Below are 26,272 nucleotides of genomic sequence, written 5' to 3'. Positions count from 1 at the left end.
TAGCCCTTAGTAGTGTGTGAACGGGGGAAATGCTCACTCTGTATAATCCAATAAAGCCTGTATGCTCACTGCCAATGTGAGTCCATCGGATTGATTAGCTAAAACTGCTTCCGTGTAGATTAATTACATCTCGGACGTGTTTGAAGTACTGACTGTTTGGTCGTAATTGAGTGCTATGATGGTTAGGAGAGGAAATGAGAGGAGGGGAGAGAGTGAGACAGAGAGAGTGAGACAGACAGACATACAGAGTGAGAGAGAGAGAAATAGAGAGAGAGAGAGAGAGAGTCAATACTTTGTAGAAGCACCTTTGGCGGCGATTACAGCTGTGAGTCTTTTTGTGTAAGTCTATGAGCTTTGCGCAACTTCATTGTACAATATTTGCCCATGAGAGAGTGAGAGAGCAAGAAAGAGAGAGCGAGAGAGAGAGAGAGGGGGAGAGAACTGGTAATGGGTAAATACCATTGGTTGTTGATGTATCAGGAAAGTATGGGGTGTTGTAGTCAAAGTTGAATGTTCTGTAGGGGTTCTATTGCGTTGACTCTGTGTTCATTTCCTAGGTGAGAAAGTGTCTAACCATCGCCCCAGTACAGGTCATCTGGCCATAGCCCGAGACAGTCTGACTCTATCCCCAAACAGACACAGTGTGTTACCCCAGACACTTGTCTGATGCCCAGTCCCAACAGTCTATACTGTGAGCAGACTTCCCGCTGGTCACACCAAGTCATTGAACGTGGAAAAATAGGTCATATTTGGTTGTGACATTGATCAATGAGATTTCAACCTTTATTTACTGACTCAAAAAGACAGTCCGAAGTTTGTTGAATGTATGATGTGTTATCACTATGCCTTCAACCATCTAAAAGCACAACCAAATTCTAATGGGAAAACAATGTCAGATTTTTGGTGTAGTTGTCATCTAAATGTGTATCACTGCGCTTTCAACCATTTAAAAGATATTTTGTATTCATACAACAACTGACTGTGTTATCACTGTGCTTCATTTAATAGTACAACCAAATGACCTGGATTGCAGTTGAGATTACATAAAAAGTACATGGTGCGAGTGATTAATGCTTTATCTGCTCAGATTATTATAGCAGTTGTGAAGATCTCCACAGATCTGCGACCTTTGCATGCTATCTTGAACATGCACGCTTTCTATAATTACTTAAGAAGACATTTATAGTTACAGTAGGCTAACCTCAAAATGTGGCAATGTATGCGTTACTCATTTTAAGGTTAAATAAATACTGTTACATTCGTTTTTAAAATAGCCTTAATTTAAGGTTATTTACTATATTACAAAAGTGATATTGAGTTGTGTTTGGTTGTCAACACAGTCAAATATCAACATTTGAAGGAGATGTATCTTTTGTGACACTGATTCTCAACCGAGAATCAAAGTAAAGAATGGGACTAAATACAATCAAACTTTATGATAAGTGCATTTAGTCCTATTCTTGAACTTACATTTTTGTGGTTGAGATGGAGACGTGAAGCCAACAAATCAATTGTACTTTTTTCAAATCCAACGTATTTTCCACGTACATTCCACATCAAAATTGGTTGAGAAATTACATTGAAACAACATTGATTAAACCAGTTTGCGCCCAGTGGGTTTTAATGAGTGTATGGGGGTTAAGCTTCCTGCACTTTTGTATCATTTTTACTGTTTCTCTGTTCTTCAGTGTACTAAACGCATATCTACAGTGTGGATGTAAGTCTTTCTCTACAAGCATCATTTATTATGACTCTCTTTAAAGACGTTTATAACAAAACTCATTTTACTGCCCAGTAATCACAAATCAATCATACTAAAACCACGAATCATCGCAACAACAACCAAAATAGCCCGTTAAGACAAGGAAAGCGGTCTTTCGTCTATGTTAGCTATAAGCCCCGGAAACCCACTGAAATGAGGCCCGGCCTAGCAGACAACAGACAAAAGACTGATGATTGTCCAAAAACATCCAGAACCTAAAAGTGAGAAAATAAACATTTGAGGCGACATAATTATCTGCGCATTGCAGATGTGGGATAGTTCATGTTAATCCGATTAGCAGAGGCATTAATATTTCCCCCCAGGCAGAGAGCAGTAGGCTAGTGAAGCTGCACGCAGGCATAGTAACCTTTGTGCTCACTAGGTTTGAGTCAGTCAGAGGACAGCGAAGGACCCCACTGGAGATGGATGAGTCCCACATCCTCAGCAGCAGCTCAGAAGCAGAGCGACAACACTGAGCAGACTGAACTGAATTCAACTGGCTAACAACACACAGAACAAAGTAGACTGGCTCAAACCAAAACCTCCACCCCACTAAGTGGGACAACATTAACTACAGTTACTCTTCCTGAAATAGACCTGCTTTGATTGAAGCAATGCAAAGTTGGCCACTTCCTTTCGTTGAGAAAGTACTTCGGGAACCAGTCTTGTAATTACAGAGCTCCAGGCTCTTAAGTCGAACATATGCCTACATACTGTCTTAGTGTTGATGGGGGAAAAAAATTGGTTACATATCGGGATATTATTTTTGACGATAAATCGTAATGTATCGTTTTGACAATATCGCAATATTATTTTGGCGCTCGTTAGCTGTGCCTGCACCAAAACTGCAGTATTTTTCCTTCATAGCTTATTCTTCCATCTTATTTTTAAATAGGAAGCCAATTTGTTTGGGACTCCCGCCCATGGCCGGTTGTGGCACAGCCCGGGAATGAACCCGGGTCTGTAGTTTTCAGCCATTTTATTTCCATGATTGATCAAAACCTGTTCTCATGGCTCTCTCTTGTCCCTCTGCAGCAATATGTTTGGAACATCAAATCGCAATAAAATCACAGTATCCAATCGTAATACATATAGAATCGTGTTATTATTATTTTATTTTAGTATTTTCTCCCCAATTTCAATCTTGTCTCATCGCTGCAACTCCCCAACGGGCTCGGGAGAGGCGAAGGTGGAGTCATGCATCCTCCGAAACATGAACCACCTAACCGTGCTCTTTAACACCCACCAGCTTAACCCGGAAGCCAGCCGCACCAATGGGTTGGAGGAAAGACCGTTCAACTGGCGACAGCCTTCAGGCACCTGACCCGCCACAAGGAGTCTCTATGTTGCAATGAGCCAAGTAAAGCCCCCCCCCGGCCAAACCCTTCCCTAACCCGGATGACACTGGGCCAATTGTGCGCCGTCCTATGGGATTTCTGGCCACGGCCGGTTGTGGCACAGCCCAGGAATGAACCCAGGTCTGTAGTAACGCCTCTAGCACTGCAATGCAGTGCCTTAAACCGCTGTGCCACTCGGGAGGCCCGAATCGTGAGATCCTAATACATATATCGGCACAAGGATTGTGATAAGATCGTCTCACGAGGTCCCTGGAAATTCACAGGCCTATGTGTTAGTGTCTGCTTTTTTCTATTCCTTTTTAACTATGACGTGACTATGTTACCATATATTTAAATTGCACTGGTGACTCAATATTTATACAACAAACAAGTCACTGTCACTCCAAATCTAGTCCTGGGAATACACAAAGACCACAAAGAAAGTTGTGCCAACTGGTCTCAAGTCCCACTTTCCCCAAATGCAAGTGATAGAAGAGAATGTCCTAATAAACAAGTTCTGAGAGAGAGCGAGAGAGAGAGAAGGAGCGAGGCAGGCACTGAGCAACTTGCTGACGCATGCCCAGGTCCATTGGGAATTAACAAGGCACAAGAGGTCACATGATTTGTAAAATGCACCATGGGAAAACACAGATCATGACACCCTTTTAGATAAACTGCATAAATACCCACTGAATCCGTGATGCCGTGATGTGGCTGTATAAAGTCTGCTTCTGCAGGATGCCACAACTGACACTGAACTGACTTTACTCGTAGTACTGATGATTTGGTCAATGATTTACCTTTTTTTTTAAGCAATGTGATGATGACTACTGTGAGATATATGTGATGTAAGTGTGTGCATACATACGTGTGTCTATGGTATTATTCCCCACAGTATTGCTAGTTGAGAGTTGTTTAATGATCATCATACAGTGAGTGTACATAAAATCAAGAACACCTTTCTAATATTGAGTTTGCCCTCAGAACAGCCTCAATTTGTCAGGGCATGGACTCTACAAGGTGTCGAAAGCATTCCACAGGGATGCTGGCCCATGTTGGCTCCAATGCTTCCCACAGTTGTGTCAAGTTCGCTGGATGTCCTTTTGGGTGGTGGACCATTCTTGATGCACACAGGAAACTGTTGAGCATGAAAAACCCAGTAGCGTTGCAGTTCTTGTGACAAACCGGTGCGCCTGGCACCTACTACCATACCCCGTTCAAAGACACTTAAATCTCTTGTCTTACCCATTCACCCTCCGAATGGCAAACATACACAATCCATGTCTCAATTGTCTCAAGGCTTAAAAAATAATTGCTCATAGTTACTCATACAAGACAATTTTACAAGGCTCTAATTTCCTATTCCAAAACAATGTGAGGAGATGACTTGGCTGAAACACAAGGTCCAAAATGTCTCCCTCCTAGATTCTCCACTCTACTCTAGCTACGTCTCAGATATCCAATATGATATCCTCTACCCCCCACACATCTCTCTCTTACCATCGCCATGCACCGCTACCTACTTACCTACACACACACACACACACACACACACACACACACACACACACACACACACACACACACACACACACACACACACACACACACACACACACACACACACACACACACACACACACTCTCCTATTCAGCAGAGAGCCATTAGACTAGCAACACACTGTTGAACTGCACTTTCTTCAGACTGCATCAGTTCTGGGAAAAGGAAAGCCCTGATGCTTTGACAAGTGGGTGTTAATTCCAGTATGCATAAAGAGGAGGACAATTCCTCTCCCTTCCTCTGTTTTAAAACCTTCTATTAATAATCAATGCTGAGTGCTCGGAACCTTGAACTCCGCTCTGGGGGAAGAGGGAGGGGATCGGGTGTTGTTTGTGTGTGGGAGATGTGTATGGGTGGGGAGAGGGGTAGTCTACCTTATACTTTTCTAACAGACATCAATACCCTGGAGACCATTATCAACATACACTCATCTCTAGAATGTCTACCGTGACCATCAAGGCTCCATTTACAGTACAGGGCGATTCCATGCCAGCGTGGCCAAGTAATATTATGGGTATCTCAGATTGTTCTGGAAATTATTCTCACATAGAATTCTCTCATTACGAGACAGGATGTTTGACATGCTTTTTACGTTTGTGTCACTTTTTTTGTTTGTTGGAGAAGACCATGATTAAAGTGGCCATATTAGGCCCTTTTTAGACCTATACATGCCTCCAGTAAGACCCGATGATCTGTGAAGCGTACATGATACAGACATCCTCTTTGTGTCATTATACTCCTTTTAGGGTGCTCTAACATATGGAGTAGGTCTAGATTTTGAAATGCAATTTTTCACATTCATTTATTCAACAATAAAAATATTCATATGAATATCTCAAAAGTACCCTTTTTTTAATACATTTTTTATTTATTTAACCTTTATTTAACTAGGCAAGTCATTTAAGAACAAATTCTTATTTACCATGACGGTCTAGGAACAGTGGGTTAACTGCCTTGTTCAGGAGCAGAACGACAGACTTTTACCATGGCAGCTCAGGGATTCAATCTAGCAACCTTTCGGTTACTGGCCCAACGCTCTAACCACATGCCGCCCCTGGATTTTTGTAATTTTTTTTGGTATGTTGTTTTAAACAATATACTCTATAAGTGCATCACATTTCCAGATTGGGCTCTTTGCTACTTTTCAAGTTCTGATACATGTTACGAGCACCACCAACACAGTGAATGGGAAGATGGATTTAAAGGAAACTCTCTCTGCTGGTGATTCGCTGAATGTGTAATCTTAAAGGAGGGCTGTGATTGTTAATGACCTATAATGTCAATTCTAAGACAAAATGGTGCAAAAGTAGCAGAGAGCCCGCTCTGGAAATGTGACATGTTTGAAGAGTACGTTTTTTCCAACAACATGTCTCAAAATAATCAGAATCAAACAGGGGTACTTTTGAGATATTCATATTTATAAGTATAATGACACCAAGTTGTTTTCTGTATCATGTATGGTTCACAGATCATAGGGTCTTACTGGAGGCATGTATAGGTTTGTGGTTTGTGATACAAATGTAAAAAGCATATCTAACATCCTTCCCTCCCAATTAAATTTCTATGTGAGAATTGCCAGAACAATCGGAGATACCAAAAATATTTTCGGGCCTTCCTGGGGTGGAATCTCCCATAAACTATTATGATGACTACTCATTGACTATCTACATGTATGACAGGATACATGGTTTGTTCTCATAATCACTCTCATAGTATTTTCTTAGAAGTTCTTATACTCCGTCCATTGTGATTTCACCATGTATATATTTTTTATCACTTATCTACCTTAAGTCTGTCCCTGGAGCACTGCGTGTTCTTCTCTCTGCAGAACACAATAAGAGCATCGGTGGAGCAGAGAACCTGTCAGTAAGTGTTTGAACACAGACACGAGTGGAGACAGGGATGAGTTTGATAATAGCACTTTTGTCAATCAACACAGTCTGAAAGAGCCCACAACTTTCACTTAACGTGCGAGACATCGACATACGCTAGCTTCGCCCCATTAAACCACCTCAGTCTGTTGCTCAAACGTTGTTCAAGGCAATATAAGCTCGGCAGAGGGAAGTAGAGAGAGGCAGCGAGTGAGATGACAGAGTGAGAGGAAGAGAGAGAGAGAGAGAGAGAGAAAGAAAGATCATAATGCACCATACATGAATCATGCTCTCATTCCAGTGTTAATGACCACCTTTCCTGAATGAACACACCTATTGTTGCTCATCACTGCTCATCAGTGCATCATAGTACTGGGATCTCAAAACCAGCGTTTGTCAGTTGAAAGCGTAGTTAGAATGCATTCATATCTTTCTATTCCAGCGGGAGTGATTTGGTTTTTGCACCCGTCTACATTAGCTGGGATTCTTTGACTGCTGTGCTAACTTCACAAAGGCCTGTGGGTCCTGAGAACGTCATTGTGCTACAGTACAGTAGAGCGCCCTGCTGACGAGCTGCCTGTGTCAGATTGTACAACTCGAGGCTTGATACAAATAGATAAACAAACATATTGATGGCAATAAGTCTATAATGCTGACTTTACTGCTGTTGGCCCCCCAAATCCACTCGCTTTTCACAGCATCCCAGTCTCAAAGGTGGGAATGAGCAGACTAAGAAAACTCTATAGAATGAAGCTTATTCAAGCACCCATAACGCTCATCATTGCCAGCTTGAGTCTTAGAAGAGTGTGTCCCTTTTGACACGAGTGACGTCATGCAGCCACAAAGCCGTGGCATAACTGCCATCACGGGTGTTGTTGCTCAAATCAAATCAAAGTTTATTGGTCACCTACACAGTTTAGCAGATGTTGTAGAAGGTGCAGCAAAATGCTTATGTAACTAGCTCCTAGCAATGCAGTAAATGTCAAACAATACACAATAATAAAACTATAAAAATGTCTAAACAAATACAATTTTACATTTTTAGCAAAAGCTCTTATCCAGAGCGACTTACAGGAGCAATTAGGGTTAAGTGCCTTGCTCAAGGGCACACAAACAGATTTTTCACCTAGTCGGCATGGGGATTTAAACCAGCAACATTTCGGTTACTGGCCCAATGTGCTTAGGCTACCTGCCGTCCCAATTACCCACCAACTAGCACTGTAACAGTAATCCAAACGTACCAGGGTAGCTCCCTTCACCTCATTTCTCTCAGTAGTCTACTGAGTAGGACTGTTCCATGTTGTTTTTTAACAGCAATGTGTGAAACCCTGTGTTTGTCCCAAATGACACCATATGCCCTACGAAGTGCACTACTTTTGACCAGGGCCATATTGTACTATATAGGGAATTGGGTGCCATTTAGGACTTAGCCGTGCTACAGTGGGAGGTGAGGAGGGAGCTATTGACCACATGAGACACTGAGATAGAGTTCTGAGATCACAACAACCTAGCCTTTGACCACCAGAGAATGGGCCGCTAATAGTTTATCGAATCCCATTGTGACACAAGGGGGGGGGGACTTTTTGGCAGGGGGACACTATTTGGCATGACAGGCCTTTATGTAATTGACTTATAGTCTGTAGACAATAAACATGTAAATGAGATGGAGAGGTGGTATCAATAGATGCTTGGAGGGGGGTGAGTACCTGAGGGATCAATCCCCCACATGAACCCCTTCCTTCCTGTCAAGGTCAGGACGTGTGGCCCCGGGTATTGATTTAGTTAGATAAAACAACTGAACTGACAGTGTGTGTGTGAGTGTGTGTGTGTGTGTGTGTGTGTGCGTGCGTGCGTGCGTGCGTGCTGGGGGGGTTGTGTGTGCTTGTGTTGTTTCTATGTGTTTCCCACAAGAGATTGCAGGTGTGATTACTGACTGTGACCATCACTTAAATCATTCAACTACTGTATGTCATGTCAATACGTTTACATGAAGTTCCGCTTCATCGGTGAACCATTCCAAAAAGCTCATATTTTCATTCAATCTCAACCACTGGTAATTAACCTTTGAACCCCTGAATGATTTCCTATGTCACAAAGGTCAAATGCCAATAACCTCATCACCATAATAATAGCAGGATTAAAACCTTATCAGGTGCTTATCTGAGACCCCTTAGAATGCCTGCATCCCACCCCCACTTATATAGTAGGTACAGTGCCTTTGGAATGTATTCAGACCCCTTGACTTTTTCCACATTTTGTTACGCTACAGTCATATTATAAAATGGATTACATTTTGAAAAATCCTCAGTAATCTACACACAATTTCTTTTTGAAATACCTTATTTACATAAGTATTCAGACCCTTTGTTATGAGACTCGAAATTGAGCTCAGGTGAATCCTGCTTCCATTGATCATCCTTGAGATGTTTGGTGTCCACCTGTGGTAAATTCATTTGGACTGGACATGATTTGGAAAGGCACACACCTGTCTATATAAGGTCCCACAGTTGACAAACATTTTTTTTTTTGCTTTGTCATTATGGGGTATTATGTGTAGATTGATGAGGAAAATGTTTTATTTAATACATTTTCGAATAAGGCTGTAACGTAACAAAATGTGGATAAAGTCAAGGGGTCTGAATACTTTCGAATGCACTGTATGTGACTGTATACAAGGTTTGAAATTATTATGCTTCAGTCAAATATTATATCTGTTTGGGCAGTCTACAAATTATGTGTAATTATGTTCCAGCCCCCTGACCATCCGTTCAAGAAACAATTGTCCCTTTGACCTCTTATTCACCTTTCCCCCATACACGTAGTAACCCTATAGTAAATTGCTGGCGTATAAATACACCAAATAGAACTGTCGCCTGTTCTTTATTCTGCATGGTAGCTTGATTTGAATAAATACAATACAATACCCATGCATTCCATAAAGGATATTGGGAAATACACAGAAGTCCAGCTCTGGAGTTGTGACCTGAGCTCAAAAACAATCTTTTGGTATTTTTTTAATTAGTCCTCTGTTGAAACAAACAGTCTCAAAGTGTTTTGCATGTCAGCAGTCAAGGTTTCAAGATATTGGACTTTCAAGATGCAAAGTGTCACCAGTGACACTTTCCTTATTTTTTTCTTCCTACGGGGTAGTATCCTTACTTTCAGTTGAAAGGGACCATGTCTGTAGGGAGCCAGGCAGTGCTTGAAATCAAATCTACTCCCAAAAAATGAAATTTCATAAGCTTCAAATCGCACCTTGGTTCAGCTGCTTTGACTGCCTGTCTCCTCTGCAAGCTTATGACATTTCATGAGTGTGAGTTTTGGTTGAGAAGATTGAATTCAGCCAAGGCAGTGTGTGATGGTGTGTGGTGCCAATAAACAGTCATGGCTAAGGGTCTGAGTGACTGGGTTTACTCAGGTTCACATGGGCGAAAAGGGGAAAAAGCCTCCAGATGGACGTAATATTGTGGGCTACAATTTGTCTCCACTCTAAAAAATTTGTATTGGTTGCATTCAAGACAATATCATTTTTATTGATCTCAGGTTATCAGTGTCAGAGTAGCCTAGTATTTTCGGTCATTTTTGCCTTATAAAAAAAAAAAGGGTAATTTATCGAGTCATGTAATATGACATAGAATTGCAAGAAATGCATTTATAAAAATAACATTTTCCCCCCCAAAAAATAACAATCCTGAATGTGTACAAATCCTACAAACGCCTCTAGTTGCCAGAATGTTGCTAGAACATTGCCAGAACCATGCTCCAACCAGCAGACATTAACTAGTTAATGCAAGACGGTTCGCTATGTGGGGCATTCCAATCTTTTCATACAACGATAACTGTCAACATGCGTTGGGCCTGCAACAAAAAAAAAGAACAAATCTCTTTGAGCTATTTAAAATGTCTGTCTGTTTCCATCTGAGAAGGAGATAATGTGAGACTGAAGCCTCAGGAAAGTATCATGTCATTACACCCCTTCTACTGCTTTGACATGCCCACTGCCATTCCATCCATCTCTCTCAATCCTCTCTTTTCTGGTCATCATCTCGTTCCCCTCCTCTGTCTCATCATCTCGTTCCTCTCCTCTGTCTATTCCACTCTAATCGAGTAAATTCCTTAAAAGGAGAGAGGGGTGGGAGGTGGGGTTGGTATGGGATAGGGGCAATGAATCTGTTTTGATATGAAAGCTGACAGCTACTCCCCAATGATATGATATGAGAGGGCCCAGTGGCTATGGGCGAGGTAATGGTTTCTCCCCCTCGTCCCCCTGAGGTTGGCCTTGTGTAAATTACATCCAACTTGGCCTCCCACAATACCTTCTCCTTGTCACCGCTATTTCCTGTGAGATATTCCCTCTCAATGAGACATGGGACATGTTGGACTGTTTCTGCGTGTTTGTGCCGCAATTTACAGTGTGCATACAGGATGTTAATCTGGACAGTTTGATATGTGTCACCAACACAGAGGTCCCCAAGTTACTCAGAACTCGGCTGTGCACACTTCACATGTTGTCACATTACTGTCCGAGAGGTGAAAACTCAACTCAACACTCCAACCCTCCACATTACGAAATCAGCGGATGCATTTTAAACAGCCGCCCTGTATGGCCTCATTGAATATGAAAACTACACTCAGGAAGAAGAGGAACGAATAGAGGAGGGTTGAAAGATGGCGACTCAAGATAGCGCCGGAGAACAAGGCTGACGTTTTATGTATTCCTAACCAATTGTGTTTTTTTCTTTCGTTTCTTTGCGTTGTTTGCAACTTATTTTGTAACTTATTTTGTAAATAATGTTGCTTCTACCATCTCTTATGACCGAAAATAACTTCTGGACATCAGAACTGTGATTACTCGCCATGGACTGGCAGAATCCATTAACAAGTTCAACGAGCCCGACATGAATGATATACTGTTTTCCCGGGAACAGGCCCAGATCCATCATTTGCGTGAAGAGAAGGTGGAGAAAAAGGTGCCAGAGGGCAGACTGCCTTCTGAGAATTCGTAGACGATCGAATAAACCCCCATTTCCTTCCATTCTGCAAGCAAACATGGAATCTTTGGATAAAATCGATGACCTACGTGGAAGATTAAACTACCAACGGGATATTCAAAACTGTAATATCTTATGCTTCACGAGTCGTGGCTGAACGACGACATTATCAACATACAGCTGGCTGGTTATACGCTGTTTCGGCAGGATAGAACACAGACATCTGGTAAGACAAGGGGTGGCGGACTATGTATTTTTGTAAATAACAACTAGTGCACGATATCTAAGGAAGTCTCAAGGTTTTGCTCGCCTGAGGTAGAGTATCTCATGATAAGCTGTAGACCAAACTATCTACCTAGAGAATATTTCTGTATTTTTAGTAGCTGTCTACATACCACCACAGACTGATGCTGGCACTGAGACCACATTGAATGAGCTGTATTCCACCATAAGCAAACAGGAAAACGCTCACCCAGGGGTGACGCTCCTAGTAGCCGGGAACTTTAATGCAGGGAAACTTAAATCCGTTTTACCAAATATCTATCAGTGTGTTAAATGTGCAAACAGAGGGAAAAGAACTCTGGACCACCTTTACTCCACACACAGAGATGCATACAAAGCTCTCCCTCACCCTCCATTTGGCAAATCTGACCATAATTATATCCTCCTGATTCCTGCTTACAAGCAAAAATAAAAGCAGGAAGCACCAGTGACTCGATCAAGAAAGAGTGGTCAGATGAAGCAGGTGCTAAGCTACAGGACTGTTTTGCTACCACAGACTGGAATATGTTCCGGGATTCCTCCAATGGCATTGAGGACTACACCACATCAGTCATTGGCTTCATCAATAAGTGCATCGATGACGTCATCCCCACAGTGACCGTACGTACATACCCCAAACAGAAGCCATGGATTACAGGCAACATCCGCACTGAGCTAAAGACTAGAGCTGCCGCTTTCAAGGAGCGGGAATCTAACCCGGAAGCTTATAAGAAATCCTGTTATGCCCTCCGATGAACCATCAAACTGGCAAAGCGTCAATACAGGACGAAGATCGAATCGTACTACACCGGCACTGACACTCATCGGATGTGGCAGGGCTTGCAAACCATTACAGACTACAAAGGGAAGCACAGCCTAGAACTGCCCAGTGATACGAGCATACCAGACGAGCTAAACTACTTCTATGCTCGCTTCGAGGCAAATAACACTAAAACATGCATGAGAGCATCAGCTGTTCCAGAAGACTGTGTGGTCACGCTCTCCACAGCCGATGTGAGTAAGCCCTTTAAACAGGTCAACATTCACAAGGCTGCAGGGCAAGATGGATTACCAGGACGTGTACTGCGAGCATGCGCTGACCAACTTTCAAGTGTCTTCACTGACATTTTCAACCTCTCCCTGTCCGAGTCTGTAATACCAACATGTTTCAAGCAGACCACCATAGTGCCTGTGCCCAAGAACACAAAGGCAACCTGCCTAAATGACTACCGACCCGTAGCACCCACGTCTGTAGCAATGAAGTGCTTTGAAAGGCTGGTCATGGCTCACATCAACACCATTATCCCACAAACCCTTGACCCACTCCAATTTGCAGACCGCCCCAACAGATCCACAGATGATGCAATCTCTATTGCACTCCACACTGCCCTTTCCCACCTGGACAAAAGGAACAACTACAGTATGTGAGAATGCTATTCATTGACTACATCTCAACGTTCAACACCATAGTGCCCTCAAAGCTCATCAATAAGTTAAGGACCCTGGGACTTAACACCTCCCTCTGCAACTGGATCCTGGACTTCCTGACGGGCCGCCCCCAGGTGGTAAGGGTAGGTAACAACACATCCACCACGCTGATCCTCAGCACAGGGACCCCTTAGGGGTGTGTGCTCAGTCCCCTCCTGTACTCCCTGTTCACTAATGACTGCACAGCCAGGCACGACTCCAACATCATCGCTACGTTTGCCGATGACACAACAGTAGGCCTTATGACCGACAATGATGAGACAGCCTATAGGGAGGAGGTCAGAGACCTGGCCGTGTGGTGCCAGGACAACAACCTCTCCCTCAACGTGATGAAAACAAAGGAGATGATTGTGGACTACAGGAAATAGAGGACCAAGCACGCCCCCATTCTCATCGACGGGGCTGTAGTGGAGCAGGTTGAGAGCTTCAAGTTCCTTGGTGTCCACATCACCAACAAACTAACATGGTCCAAGCACACCAAGACAGTCGTGAAGAGGGCACGACAAAGCCTATTCCCCCTCAGGAGACTGAAAAGATTTGGCATGGGTCCTCAGATCCTCAAAAGGTTCTACAGCTGCACTATCGAGAGCATCCTGACTGGTTGCATCACTGCCTGGTATGGCAACTGCTCGGCCTCTTACCGCAAGGCACTACAGAGGGTATTGTGTACTGCCCAGTACATCACTGGGGCCAAGCTTCCTGCCATCCAGGACCTCTATACCAGGCGGTGTCAGAGGAAGGCCCTAAAATATGGCAAAGACTCCAACCACCCTATTCATAGACGCACGGCAAGCGAAACCGGAGCGCCAAATCTAGGTCCAAGAGGCTTCTAAACAGCTTCTACCCCCAAGCTGTAAGACTCCTGAACATCTAATCAAATGGCCACCCAGACTATTTGCATTGTCTCTCTCTCTCCCCCCCCCCCCCCTCCCCCCCCCCCCCCCCCCCCCCCCTTTTACACCACTGCTACTCTCTGTTCTTATAATCTATGCATAGTCACTTTAGTAACTCTACCCACATAAAATAACAATAGCGAGACTATATACGGGGGGTACAAATCAATTTATAACATTTTTGACATGCGTTTTTCAGGTTTTTTTTGTTATTATTCTGTCTCTCACTGTTCAAATAAACCTACCATTAAAATTATAGACTGATCATTTCTTTGTCAGTGGGCAAACGTACAAAATCAGCAGGGGATCAAATACTTTTTTCCCTCACTGTAAGTAAGTATTTCACTGTAAGGTCTACCTACACCTGTTGTATTCGATGCATGTGACTAATACAATTTGATTTGATTTTGATTTGACTGGTCGACCTAAGTCAATGTACTGTGTTTGTCCAACCCTCTTTCATGCTCTTCCATCTATGTTCAATCTCACTCTCTTAAGTTCCTCTTTCTCTGTAAACACACCAAGTACCACAATAGCACAAGTTTATCTACCCCCTAACGTTCTACTCAGAGAGCATCTGTGGGTTTTGGATGAGCCCTACGCCTCAGCACTTTGCAGGGAAGCAGGGAGGCACACGATCTGGTGGTGGGGGTGGGCGGGGGGGGGGCTCCAAAACACGCCACTTCACCCTCCACCCACAACAGATCCACTTAAGGCAGATTGAAAGTGTCGGAGCAGCTGGGATGGGAAGCAGGAAGGGGGAAGGAGATGCCAGGCGGGCCGTGTTTCATGGCCTGACAGGTCAGGATGCATTATCCCTCAGACATACTGTTTCTCATTAGCCCCCTGATGTGCTGTGACGCTATGTCTGTCTGCCCTGCACTGCATGGGGACTGGGGAAGGCCTGAGATGGAGGAGGAGAGGAGAGACGCAAGCAGACAGGTGGAGGAGGGAGAGGTGGAGTGTGTGTGCGTGTGTGTGTATGAGTGAGAGAGAGTGAGAGAGTGAGAGAGAGAGAGAGAGAGAGAGAGAGGAGAGAGAGAGAGAGAGAGAGAGAGAGAGAGAGAGAGAGAGAGAGAGGGAGAGAGGGAGAGAGAGTATATGCATGCATGATGCGGTTGTTGTGGTTGACTGTGTATATGTGAGTGTGTGTGCATGTTTGTGGGTGTATGTGTGTGAAGCAACAGGAAGGCAGCAGAGTAAAAGCCCAGAGTCTCTGATGGGGTACCAAGGTGGGGGGAGAGGGAAAGACGGGGGGTCTCAGTGGCAGCCTGCACTAGCACACACACAGATGGGCTGGGAGAGGGAGCAGCACAAAACACTGTGGGGGAGGAGAAGACAGGAAATGAAAGAAAGAGAGATGGAGCTACCAACAGTGAATAAGGGGAGGAGAGAATTGTGAGTGAGTGAGTGAGTGAGTGAGTGAGTGAGTGAGTGAGTGAGTGAGTGAGTGAGTGAGTGAGTGAGTGAGTGAGTGAGTGAGTGAGTGAGTGAGTGAGTGAGTGAGTGAGTGAGTGAGTGAGTGAGTGAATAAGTGAGCAAGGTTGTACCATGATGGACAGCTCACACAAATGATTCTATCTGAATATATCCCCCCTTGATTGAGAAACTTGGTGGCATTTTGAAAATGATGAGAAATAGCAATCCAAACTGTCACTTTACTCCAATCTCAGGCTTTCGAGCCACCTGAATAAGAGACAAATACATAGCCGGAAAGCTAATGCAAAGATCACACGGAGAATCACAAGTTATGTGTCTGTTCCCTCCTCTCTCATCCCTACACAGCCAAACAGAAAATAGCCAGCTTTGGCACTCCCGTAATTTCCTTTCTCTCCTTTTTTTCCGCTCACTCCCTGTCTCTCCTCCTGCCTTATTCTGGGCAGGGACTGAAGTTATTGCATGTGACACACTGAGGAGAACGGGGGAAAGGGGGGGAAATTGCATTACTCCAAAGAACGGAATGCCAAGAGAGTGCTGGGATGAGATGCATCTCCTTGCTCCTTAATAACACTGGAATTATTTCAAATAGAAGCAGCAGCAGCGGTGGAATATTTCCGAATCTATATTTAGATTGGGAGTGATGCGACTCGCCCTAGCAGGCAGGAAGGAAGGCTCATGTGAGATTCACAAAGGAGACATGCAAAGGGATCAGGCTGGAGATCAATATAGCGTGCTACGTAGACAATGGACTCGTGCAGAAAGGAACAATTTTCATATAAAGGGACTGAAAGACAGCATATCAAAATGAGACAAGGAGGTCTTGTGGTGACTTGGATTTCAATGCATAAAATATGGGTATAAATAATTTGCTCAGCCTTCCAATATGTTCAGTATTCAATTGGGATGGCTCATTTTGATAATGGAAGATGTTTGCCAAAATGGTGTTACATAAGAATTGTGGTCCATTCCATTTCAATGGAAACACAAGACACGGAGCAATTTTTCAATCACTATTTTCAATGAATTTGTTGTTGTAATTTCCATATTTTAATTTCCATCTGTGAAATGCCCACTTCCTGCTCATTCACCAATCCTCCAACAGGACTGACGTTGTCCATCCAATCACAGACGACCCCATTTCCATCCAACCAACCACCGCTTTCGCTCACTATTTCATTGCAATTTCATTGCAATTTCAAAGATGATTACTTTCCTTGTCACTGGCTAATTGCATTGATTAGCGAGCTGCTCTAAATCAGTTCACTTTAATTTACCCTTCGTGGCTATGCTAAGCCCATAGCTTGCTGCGATCACCACTAAATTGCAATCACCCAGAGGCTCGGGGCACCACTGACTAAGACAAAACAATACATCTGCGTAAATCAATGTTATGTGGAGACGCCCTGAGGCTCGGTCATCTGTGGAAATAATCGGACGCTTCAAATTGAAACTCTGCTTATTTGGTTATTTTCATCTCCCTCTAAATTGTATCGTTTGCTCTTAATGATACTTAATCTAGTATAGTTGATCGTTTCTATCAGTTTCTACAATTAGAATGGTATAACATCTGTTATGAGTGATGTAACACGTGTCAAAGAAGGTTATAGACAGTTAATGTCAACCATCCTTATTGTGAAGAAATGTGTTAGCAAATGTAATATAATTGAATAGGAGACTTGCTAAGGTCTGAATAGGTGCTGCACACATTTAACATGAGTGGCTGGTCAACAGATGGTATATTTCACAGGTTGCTGGGTTCATTGGGCAGATTAGCAGCGTACATTTAGCAGGAGGTCAGAGGAGAGCCCCAGGATGTTTGTCTCCGCCAAACAAAGAAACACTGTTCAACTCTACTCTGTAGAAACCCTCCAAAACAAGGCACTGTGATTTATGAACGGTTTTCTATTACCTGACCAAGTCAACATTCCATGGCAGCCTTCATGCCACATTAGTCGTGTCATACAAAAAAAGTTTTTTTGTGTGTTGTTGAATTAATATATAGTCTGGATCAAAGGTTAAACTGAATGGCAACTTTTTGTCACATACTAACTTTGTCATAAACTTTTAAATAATAAGGGCAGAGGCCAATCATACTATAGATTGTAAATAACCCCCCTCCTACACACGCACCCGCACACACACACACACACACACACACACACACACACACACACACACACACACACACACACACACACAAACACACACACACACACACACTGTGACTCACCGGAAAGTAGAGAAGCAGTGCTCCAGTCAGGATGGCCTCCAATAGAACTACCCCAGAAGCTCTGATACTCTGGAACACAGGAGACAGAAACAACATTTAATAAAGGTTTCATTTGAATAATGCTAAAACTCTACGTATTAATAAGAGCCAAGACGACATGAACGAAGCCTACTTTCATAGCCACTTTACTGGGGAAAAATGTACTCACTATGATTGTGATATGTGGTTGTCTCACCTAGCTACTGTACTTTAAGATGAATGGACTTATTTTAAGTCGCTCAATAAGAGTGTCTGCTAAATGACTAAAATGTAAATGTACTAGTGCATTCGTAAACAAACAAAATAAATAACAGCTGTCTCCTAAGCCTTATCAAACCTCATCAAATAAATGTTTGCCCCACGGGACTAGAACATTCTACGTTTTTCTATGGTTTTCCATTTCATGGATATTTCCAGGCTCCTCTTACAGTACATCAGACATTCAGCCATGCATTCTTTTACAGTAAACAGTGCTTGAGGATGCTTTCAAGGGGCAATGGACAGCTGTGCCATCAGTTTGCAAACATACAGTATAAGTGCCTATACACAGCTTACTGCTCTTGAACCTTGAGCAAATGATAGTGCTGCTACCACGCATAGAGTGGCAACAGAAGTAAAGTCCCTTTTGGAGGATAAATGATGATTACATACAGTGACATTCAATATGACATACCTCCAAATTCTAGAAGTTGTATTAGTGAGAAAATACATTTTTCGTCTCAACCCCACTAGAGCTAACCCATCCCAAGGTGTGTGTGATCCAGTAAGGAGATGTTCTCCTGTCAGTGAATCTGTCAACTTACATCCTAATCCAGAGATTTCTCACGCTCAAGACAAAGTCCTAAATGAAGCCAATTAATTGACAGAACCCAACTGAGGGCTTAGGTGTTGTGCTCCAATCCAGAAAGCTAATGCGATTATAGAGCCAAAAGTTCCACAGCCAAAAGTTCACCAGGCTGTGAATAGTGAACTGGTTCAGGACTATACGGCTCTACTATATAAAGTAAATGTCATGTTGTAGATGTAGAACAGCGAAGTTGCCTTTAATACTTTCAAAACTAAGTAATGGCCTTGGCATATTTTGCCAGTATCAAATCAAATCAAATGTTATTAGTCACATGCGCCGAATACAACAGGTGTAGACCTTACAGTGAAATGCCTACTTACGAGCCCCTAACCAACAACGCAGTTAAAAAATATATATGGATAAGAATAGGAAATAAAAGTAGCAAGTAAAAGAGCAGCAGTAAAACAATAATAGCGAGACTATATACAGGGGGGTACCGGTACAGAGTCAATGTGCGGGGGCACCGGTTAGTTGAGGTAATATGTACATGTAGGTAGAGTTATTAAAATGACTATGCATAGATGACAACAACAGAGAGTAGCAGCTGTGTAAAGGGGGGGGGGGGGGCAATCCAAATAGTCTGGGCAGCCATTTGATTAGATGTTCAGGAGTCTTATGGCTTGGGGGAAGAAGTTGTTTAGAAGCCTCTTGGACCTAGACTTGGCGCTCGGTACCACTTGCCGTGCGGTAGCAGAGAGAACAGTCGATGAGTAGGATGGCTGGAGTCTTTGACAATGTTTAGGGCCTTCCTCTGACACCACCTGGTATAGAGGTCCTGGATGCCAGGAAACTTGGCCCAAGTGATGTACTGGGCCATTTGCACTAAACGCTGTAGTGCCTTGCAGTTGGAAGCTGAGCAGTTTCCATACCAGGCAGTGATGCAACCAGTCAGGATGCTCTCGATGGTGCAGCTGTAGAACCTTTTGAGGATCTGAGGACCCATGCCAAATCTTTTCAGTCTCCTGAGGGGGAATAGGTTTTGTCGTGCCCTCTTCACGACTGTCTTGGTGTATTTGGACCATGTTAGTTTGTTAGTGACGTGGTGGAGCTCTCAACCTGCTCCACCACAGCCCCGTCGATGAGAATGGGGGCGTGCTCTGTCCTCTTTTTCCTGTAGTCCACAATCATCTCCTTTGTCTTCATCACGTTGAGGGAGAGGTTGTTGTCCTGGCACCACACGGCCAGGTCTCTGACCTCCTCCCTATAGGCTGTCTCATCGTTGTCGGTGATCAGAACTACCATCGTATCATTGGCAAACTTAACGATGATGTTGGAGTCGTGCCTGGCCATCATGAGTGAACAGGGAGTACAGGAGGGGACTGAGCACGCACCCCTGAGGGTGAGCATGGTGGATGTGTTGTTACCTACCCTTACCAACTAGGGGTGGCCCGTCAGGAAGTCCAGGATCCAGTTGCAGAGGGAGGTGTTTAGTCCCAGGGTCCTTAGCTTATTGATGAGCTTTGAGGGCACTATGATGTTGAATGCTGAGCTGTAGTCAATGAATAGCATTCTCACATAGGTGTTCCTTTTGTCCAGGTGAGAAAGGGCATCCAGGTGAGGTGAGAAAGGGCATCATCTGTGTATCTGTTGGGGCGGTATGCAAATTGGAGTGGGTCTAGGGTTTCTGGGATAATGGTGTTGATGTGAGCCATGACCAGCCTTTCGAAGCACTTCATGGCTACTGACGTGAGTGCTACGGGTCGGTAGTTGTTTAGGCAGGTTACTTTAGTGTTCTTGGGCACAGGCACTATGGTGGCCTGCTTAAAATATGTTGATATTACAGACTCGGACAGGGAGAGGTTGAAAATGTCAGTGAAGACACTTGCCAGTTGGTCATCGCATGCTCGCAGTACACGTCCTGGTAATCCGTCTGGCCCTGCGGGCTTGTGAATGTTGACCTGTTTAAAGGTCTTACTCACATCGGCTGCAGAGAGCGTGATCACACAGTCTTCCGGAACAGCTGGTGCTCTCATGCATGTTTCAGTGTTATTTGCCTCAAAGCGAGCATAGAAGTAGTTTAGCTCGTCTGGTAGGCCTGTGTCACTGGGCAGCTCTCAACTGTGCTTCCTTTTGTAGTCTGTAATGGTTTGCAAGCCCTGCCACATCCAAGGAGTGTCAGAGCCGGTGTAGTACGATTCGATCTTAGTCCTGTATTGACGCTTTGCATGTTTGATGGTTCATCGCAGGGCCTAGCGGGATTTCTTATAAGCTTCCGGGTTAGAGTCCCGCTCCTTGAAAGCTACAGCTCTAGCCTTTAGCTCAGTGTGGATGTTGCCTGTAATCCATGGCTTCTGGTTGGGGTATGTACATACGGTCACTGTGGGGATGACGTCATCGATGCACTTATCGATGAAGCCAATGACTGATGTGGTGTTGTCCTCAATGCCATCGGAGGAATCCCGCAACATATTCCAGTCTGTGGTAGCAAAACAGTCCTGTAGCTTAGCATCTGCTTCATCTGACCCCTTTTTTATTCATCTAGTCACTGGTGCTTCCGGCTTTAATTTTTGCTTGTAAGCAGGAATCAGGAGGATAGAATTATGGTCAGATTTGCCAAATGGAGGGCGAGGGAGAGCTTTGTATGTGTACCTGTGTGTGGAGTAAAGGTGGTCCAGAGTTTTTTTCTCTGGTTGCACATTTAACATGCTGATAGAAATTTGGTAAAACTGATTTAAGTTTCCCTGCATTAAAGTCCCCGGCTAATTGGAGCGCCGCCTCTGGATGAGCATTTTCTTGTTTGCTTATGGTGGAATACAGCTCATTCAAAGCTGTCTTAGTGCCAGCCTCTGACTGTGGTGGTATGTAAACAGCTACAAAAAATACAGATGAAACTCTCTAGGTAGGTAGTGTGGTCTACAGTACTCACATTCTTGAGGATTCCATATCTATGGCAAGGAGGTTTCTTACATTTTTTACTTGTATCAAAGAATATCACTGTACCCAAGATTATTCTATCTCAGAGATGTTATTATTTTACTGTAAGAAGCCTGGGGGATTTGGAGAGTGTGTGGGCATTGGAGAAGCTAGGCAGATCTATTTATAAGCCCATAGCATCGAGGACAGCCATGGAGAAACTGAATCTTGTTAAGAGAAATCAGATCCCTCTATGTACCAACTCAGTGGCCTTGTGGTTAGAGTGACTGCCCTGAAATTGAACGGTTTGGAGTTCGATCCCTAGTCAAGTCATACCAAAGACTAAAAATGGGACATAATGCCCTGCTTGGCACTCAAACATTAAGGAGACGTATCGGCCCTACGAAAGTCTAGCATCCTGTCCAGGGGGTGTACTTGTACAAGCTGCCTCATGCTAAAAACATAGGTAATAGGCTCTTCCCCTTTAGGCTGTTCTGGCTCTGACAAGGCTTACTTACCAGTGAGGCCTAGACTAAACCCTTGTCTTAGACTCAACATAGTTATTATCATCTACCTAAGGTATGCACTTACAGCATGTTCTCAATTTCATTGTACTAACATTCTCCATAACATTTGCTGAACATCAGGGCCCATATTCTTAATGCTTGCTGAGTGCTGATCTGGGATCAGTTTTCCCTTTAAGATCATAATGAATAAGATCATGTCGACAGGGTGGATGTAACGGTCGTTGTATGGAGTAGACCAAGGCGCAGCGGGTTGAGTGCTCATATTAAACTTTTAATGAACACTAAATAAACAAAACAAGAAAACGAACGAACGCACAGTATTGCAGGCTAAACACAGCAGTGCAAAAACAACTTCCCACAAATCCCATGACAAAAACACCCCTCTTAAATAAACACATATCCCAACAAACCCCGAACCACATAAAACAAACACCCCCTGCCACGTCCTGACCAAACTACAATAACAAATAACCCCTTTACTGGTCAGAACGTGACAGTGGACCTGTTCCTAGATCAGCACTCCTACTCTGAAACATCTCGTGGATAGAAGCCCAGCTCTATAATGAACTTCCCAAAACGTTGTAGCTAAGATCATCTCATAGAGTCTAAGAGTGAGACATTTGGTTGGCAAGGGACAAACGCTGATCTTAGTGCCACGAATGTCTTGGAAAACTCACTCCAGTTCAGTTGAAACTAAAGATACAACTTTTGAACTGGTGCAAATGCCAACTAAATCTGTCAATCGGCATTAAAGCTTAGAGTTGGAACCTTAGTCCTGCCATCAATGTGCCAAACTGTACCAGATTGTGTGTGCCCAATGAATCATGTATAATCAAATAGAGTCAATTATTATTTGTGGTGCTCTGAACTGTCAGAAGAGGTATCTCCATGAATAATACACTAGTTGAATGTTCCTGAGCTTGTAACGATCGTTGTATATACTGGACCAAGGCGCAGCGGGTTGAGTGGTCATTTTATCTTTATTTTGAGACACGTAACAAAAACAAAACAAGAAAACGTATGAAACGAACAGTATTGCAGGCTAACACAGCAGTGCAACAACAACTTCCCACAAAGGGACAGGTGAAACAGGGCTACCTAAGTATGACTCTCAATCAGCAACAACAATGTACAGCTGTTCCTGATTGAGAGCCATACCAGGCCAACACAAAGAAATACAGAACATAGAAAACCATAGAAATACAAAACAAGAACATTACCCAAAAACCCCGGAACACATAAATCAAACACCCCTCTTACATAAATACATATACCATAAACCCCGAACCACATAAAAGAAATACCCCCTGCCACGTCCTGACCAAACTACAATAAACAATAACCCCTTATACTGGTCAGGACGTGACAGAGCTACCCATGGCCATATGGTCGAAACACATCCAATGTATACAGTAAAATATACAGCAAATATCATTCTGTTCAAAAAGACTATGATAAGCTCTCTGATACATTGCAGCTACAGTATAGTGTGTGCCCCTGTTCTCATTCAGGTTCAAGAACAAAGAAAAGGAAAGGATAAGATTGACCCAGTCATCCATTAATGAATAAAACAATGTAGGCTAATAGGATAGAATAACATGTATCAAATCATCCATTAACTAATACATCAACATAGATGATGAATTAGGATGGAAAATAACATGAATAACATGTATTAAGTCATGAACTATATATCAATATATCATATATCAATGTAATAGATGATGAATAGTGATTATGATCAATGTAAAAGGGGATGAATGACGGCTGAATAGTGCCTCACCTTTTTCCTGCGGAAGTGGTAGATGATCACCATGCTGACAAAGTCCACCAGCATACACAGGACCTGGAAGGAGAGCACGGCCATGCGCAGGGCGCTGTCACTTTGAGCAACACAGGGCGTGTCATCCTTGCAGTAGGCACAGTCCTCCTGACAGGGCAGGCAGTCGCTGGACGACCCCTCGGCCAGGTTAGGAACCCCATCTGAAGCTTTTCCCTTTCTGCCCCAACCTGTGACAGAAAGATTTTTTAAAGATTTTTTTACCTGGGTCATAAAAACAATTTCCAATAAAATGGCACTTCAACACTCAACTAAATTAGGTACTTTGTAGTACATTATGGTAGCTTTATTTGGTAAATTACTTAGTGCTGTTCTTTTGCTCCTTTGTAGCAATTAGAGGGAGCCAGACTCCTCATGTCAACCTAACCTTTAACCCTATTCAAGTGGCTCTCCTTAAACGTGTTAAACATAGGCCCTTCTCTCTGATTATGGCTGCTCCTCCTGTGGTTTCCTGTAGGTCTCTACGTGGGTGTTCGAACACCATCTGTGCCAGGCCTTTATATCTCCAATATCTTCTCTGGCTTTGACATCATCATCATCATCATTATCATGATATCATCTCACCTCCATTAATTGGAATTTCACAGCTATTTTTTAAGATAAGACCCAGCATGTGCATAAATTGCACCCTATTCGCTACATTGTGCACTACTTTTGACCAGATCCCGGGCCCTGGTCAAAAGTAGTGCACTCTAAAGGAATAGGGTGCCATTGATTAACTTCTTCGATCATTGATGACATAATTTTCAGTGTGTAAAAAAGGATTTATGTTGTGTACCATTGTATATAACAAGGAAGGGTGGCATACTGTTTGTTGTAATAGAGTGTTTCTGTCAGCAGTACATACACCTACACCTGACATTGCTAAAGCCATAGCTAAGTAACGGACACTTTAAACGTCGCTGAAGATTTTGACTGCACTGGGCCTTTAAGTAAACAGCCTTTTTTAAACTATGAAAGTATCCTCTGTAAAAAAAAAAAATAGGTGCAGTGAAATGTGTTGTTTTACAGGGTCAGTCAAAACAGTACGGTGCCTCTGGAGCAAGGGTTAAGTGCCTTGCTCAAGGGCACATTGACAGATTTTTCATCTTGTTGGCTCAGGTCTTCAAACCAGCAACCTTTCGGTTAATAACCCAAAACTCTAAACGCTAGGCTTCCTGCCACCCTATGATAGAGTGAAAGCCTGGAGGATGAAACCTAAGCTCTCTCTTGTGTCTGTACTGCACCTAAACATCAAAGCATATGTGTGAACATGAAAAGTCAACACAGTTTCCCTGGTTCAACGATTGGCATATCATACCAGTATTCCGCAGAGAATACTCATGGCTAAAGCACAGAGAAATGTGCAAGGCTCACATTATTTCTACATGGACAAATTCAGGGGACATGGGAAAGGCTGGTGGGCTCAGATAATTGTCTCAAGAGGGGTGTCAATGGAGAGAGCGAGAAACCCTTTAGTGATGCCAGTTTGGCAGCGATATTGGGTAAAACTCCAACCATTTCTCCCATTTACTGGGACTTTGCTCTTAACCAAAGACTATTTTAGAAATCTATGACTGCACATCCTTGATCTCCTGAAAATACCTACTTATCTCCCATTGGCTTGATGGTATGACTAATAGCTGTCTCTCATTTGGCTCATTGCTTCTCCTGTTGACTCAGTTTCTGACAGTCTGAAAGCGAACCTAACTTCATTGGAAGCAAAAGCTATGGAAATGTAAGGAATCAAAAAGGAAAGGTGAACAGTGGCAGTTTCCTCTACAAAGAGAGTTGAGGGTGGAGAATGTTCACTTTGAGATTAAGACAACAGTTGTTATTGGCCCGGTAGTGGGCAAGACTGCTGAAGAACGTGTCTGTAAGGCTCTGTCTGCTCTAATCAAATTACCCCCCCCCCCCCCCCCCCCCCCTCAACGCGCCTATGCACATGAACGCACATCTACGCACACACGCACAGACACATCCACCCCTCTCTGAATAAGAGAGAGCTTATCTTCGTGGTGGGAGCTCTTGCTGTGCTGTCATATGCAAAAAGGGACGAGTGTGGGTAAGGATGGAGGGATAAAGAGAGGGAGGGAAGGATGGAGGGGGGTGGGGGGACTGATGCAGACACAGAGAGACATGCAGAGGTCCGGGTGGGATGAGAGGAGACTCAGGGAGAGAGCTGGGAGGAGAACACGGGAGTGTGAGTGGGCTTCAAGCCCGACCAACATAATACCACAGGGGCTCCATGTCTGCCAGGGCCTATTCTAATTAACACACAACGGAGGGAAGGAAGGAGGGTCACAAAATGACGATTCCACTGTATCTTGTTCCTTAAAATAAAGGATTATAA

At 43.5% G+C, this 26,272-nt stretch overlaps 1 protein-coding gene across 1 annotated transcript in view; it reads right to left on the bottom strand.

Annotated features, from left to right (window-relative positions):
- Nucleotides 1-26,272, bottom strand: part of gpr158a (G protein-coupled receptor 158a) — a 102,613-nt gene that overhangs the window by 31,209 nt on the left and 45,132 nt on the right. Inside the window, exons 4-5 of the mRNA XM_014181001.3 lie at nt 23,884-24,110; nt 17,835-17,903 (exon numbers count right to left, since the gene is read on the bottom strand). Of these exons, the coding sequence (XP_014036476.2) occupies nt 17,835-17,903; nt 23,884-24,110 (296 nt within the window). The remainder of the gene's footprint in view (nt 1-17,834; nt 17,904-23,883; nt 24,111-26,272) is intronic.

Source organism: Salmo salar, chromosome 29 (genome assembly GCF_965601325.2).
Source record: "Salmo salar chromosome 29, fSalSal1, whole genome shotgun sequence".
Lineage (NCBI taxonomy): Eukaryota > Metazoa > Chordata > Actinopteri > Salmoniformes > Salmonidae > Salmo > Salmo salar.
This window is presented reverse-complemented; position numbering and strand designations above follow the sequence as displayed.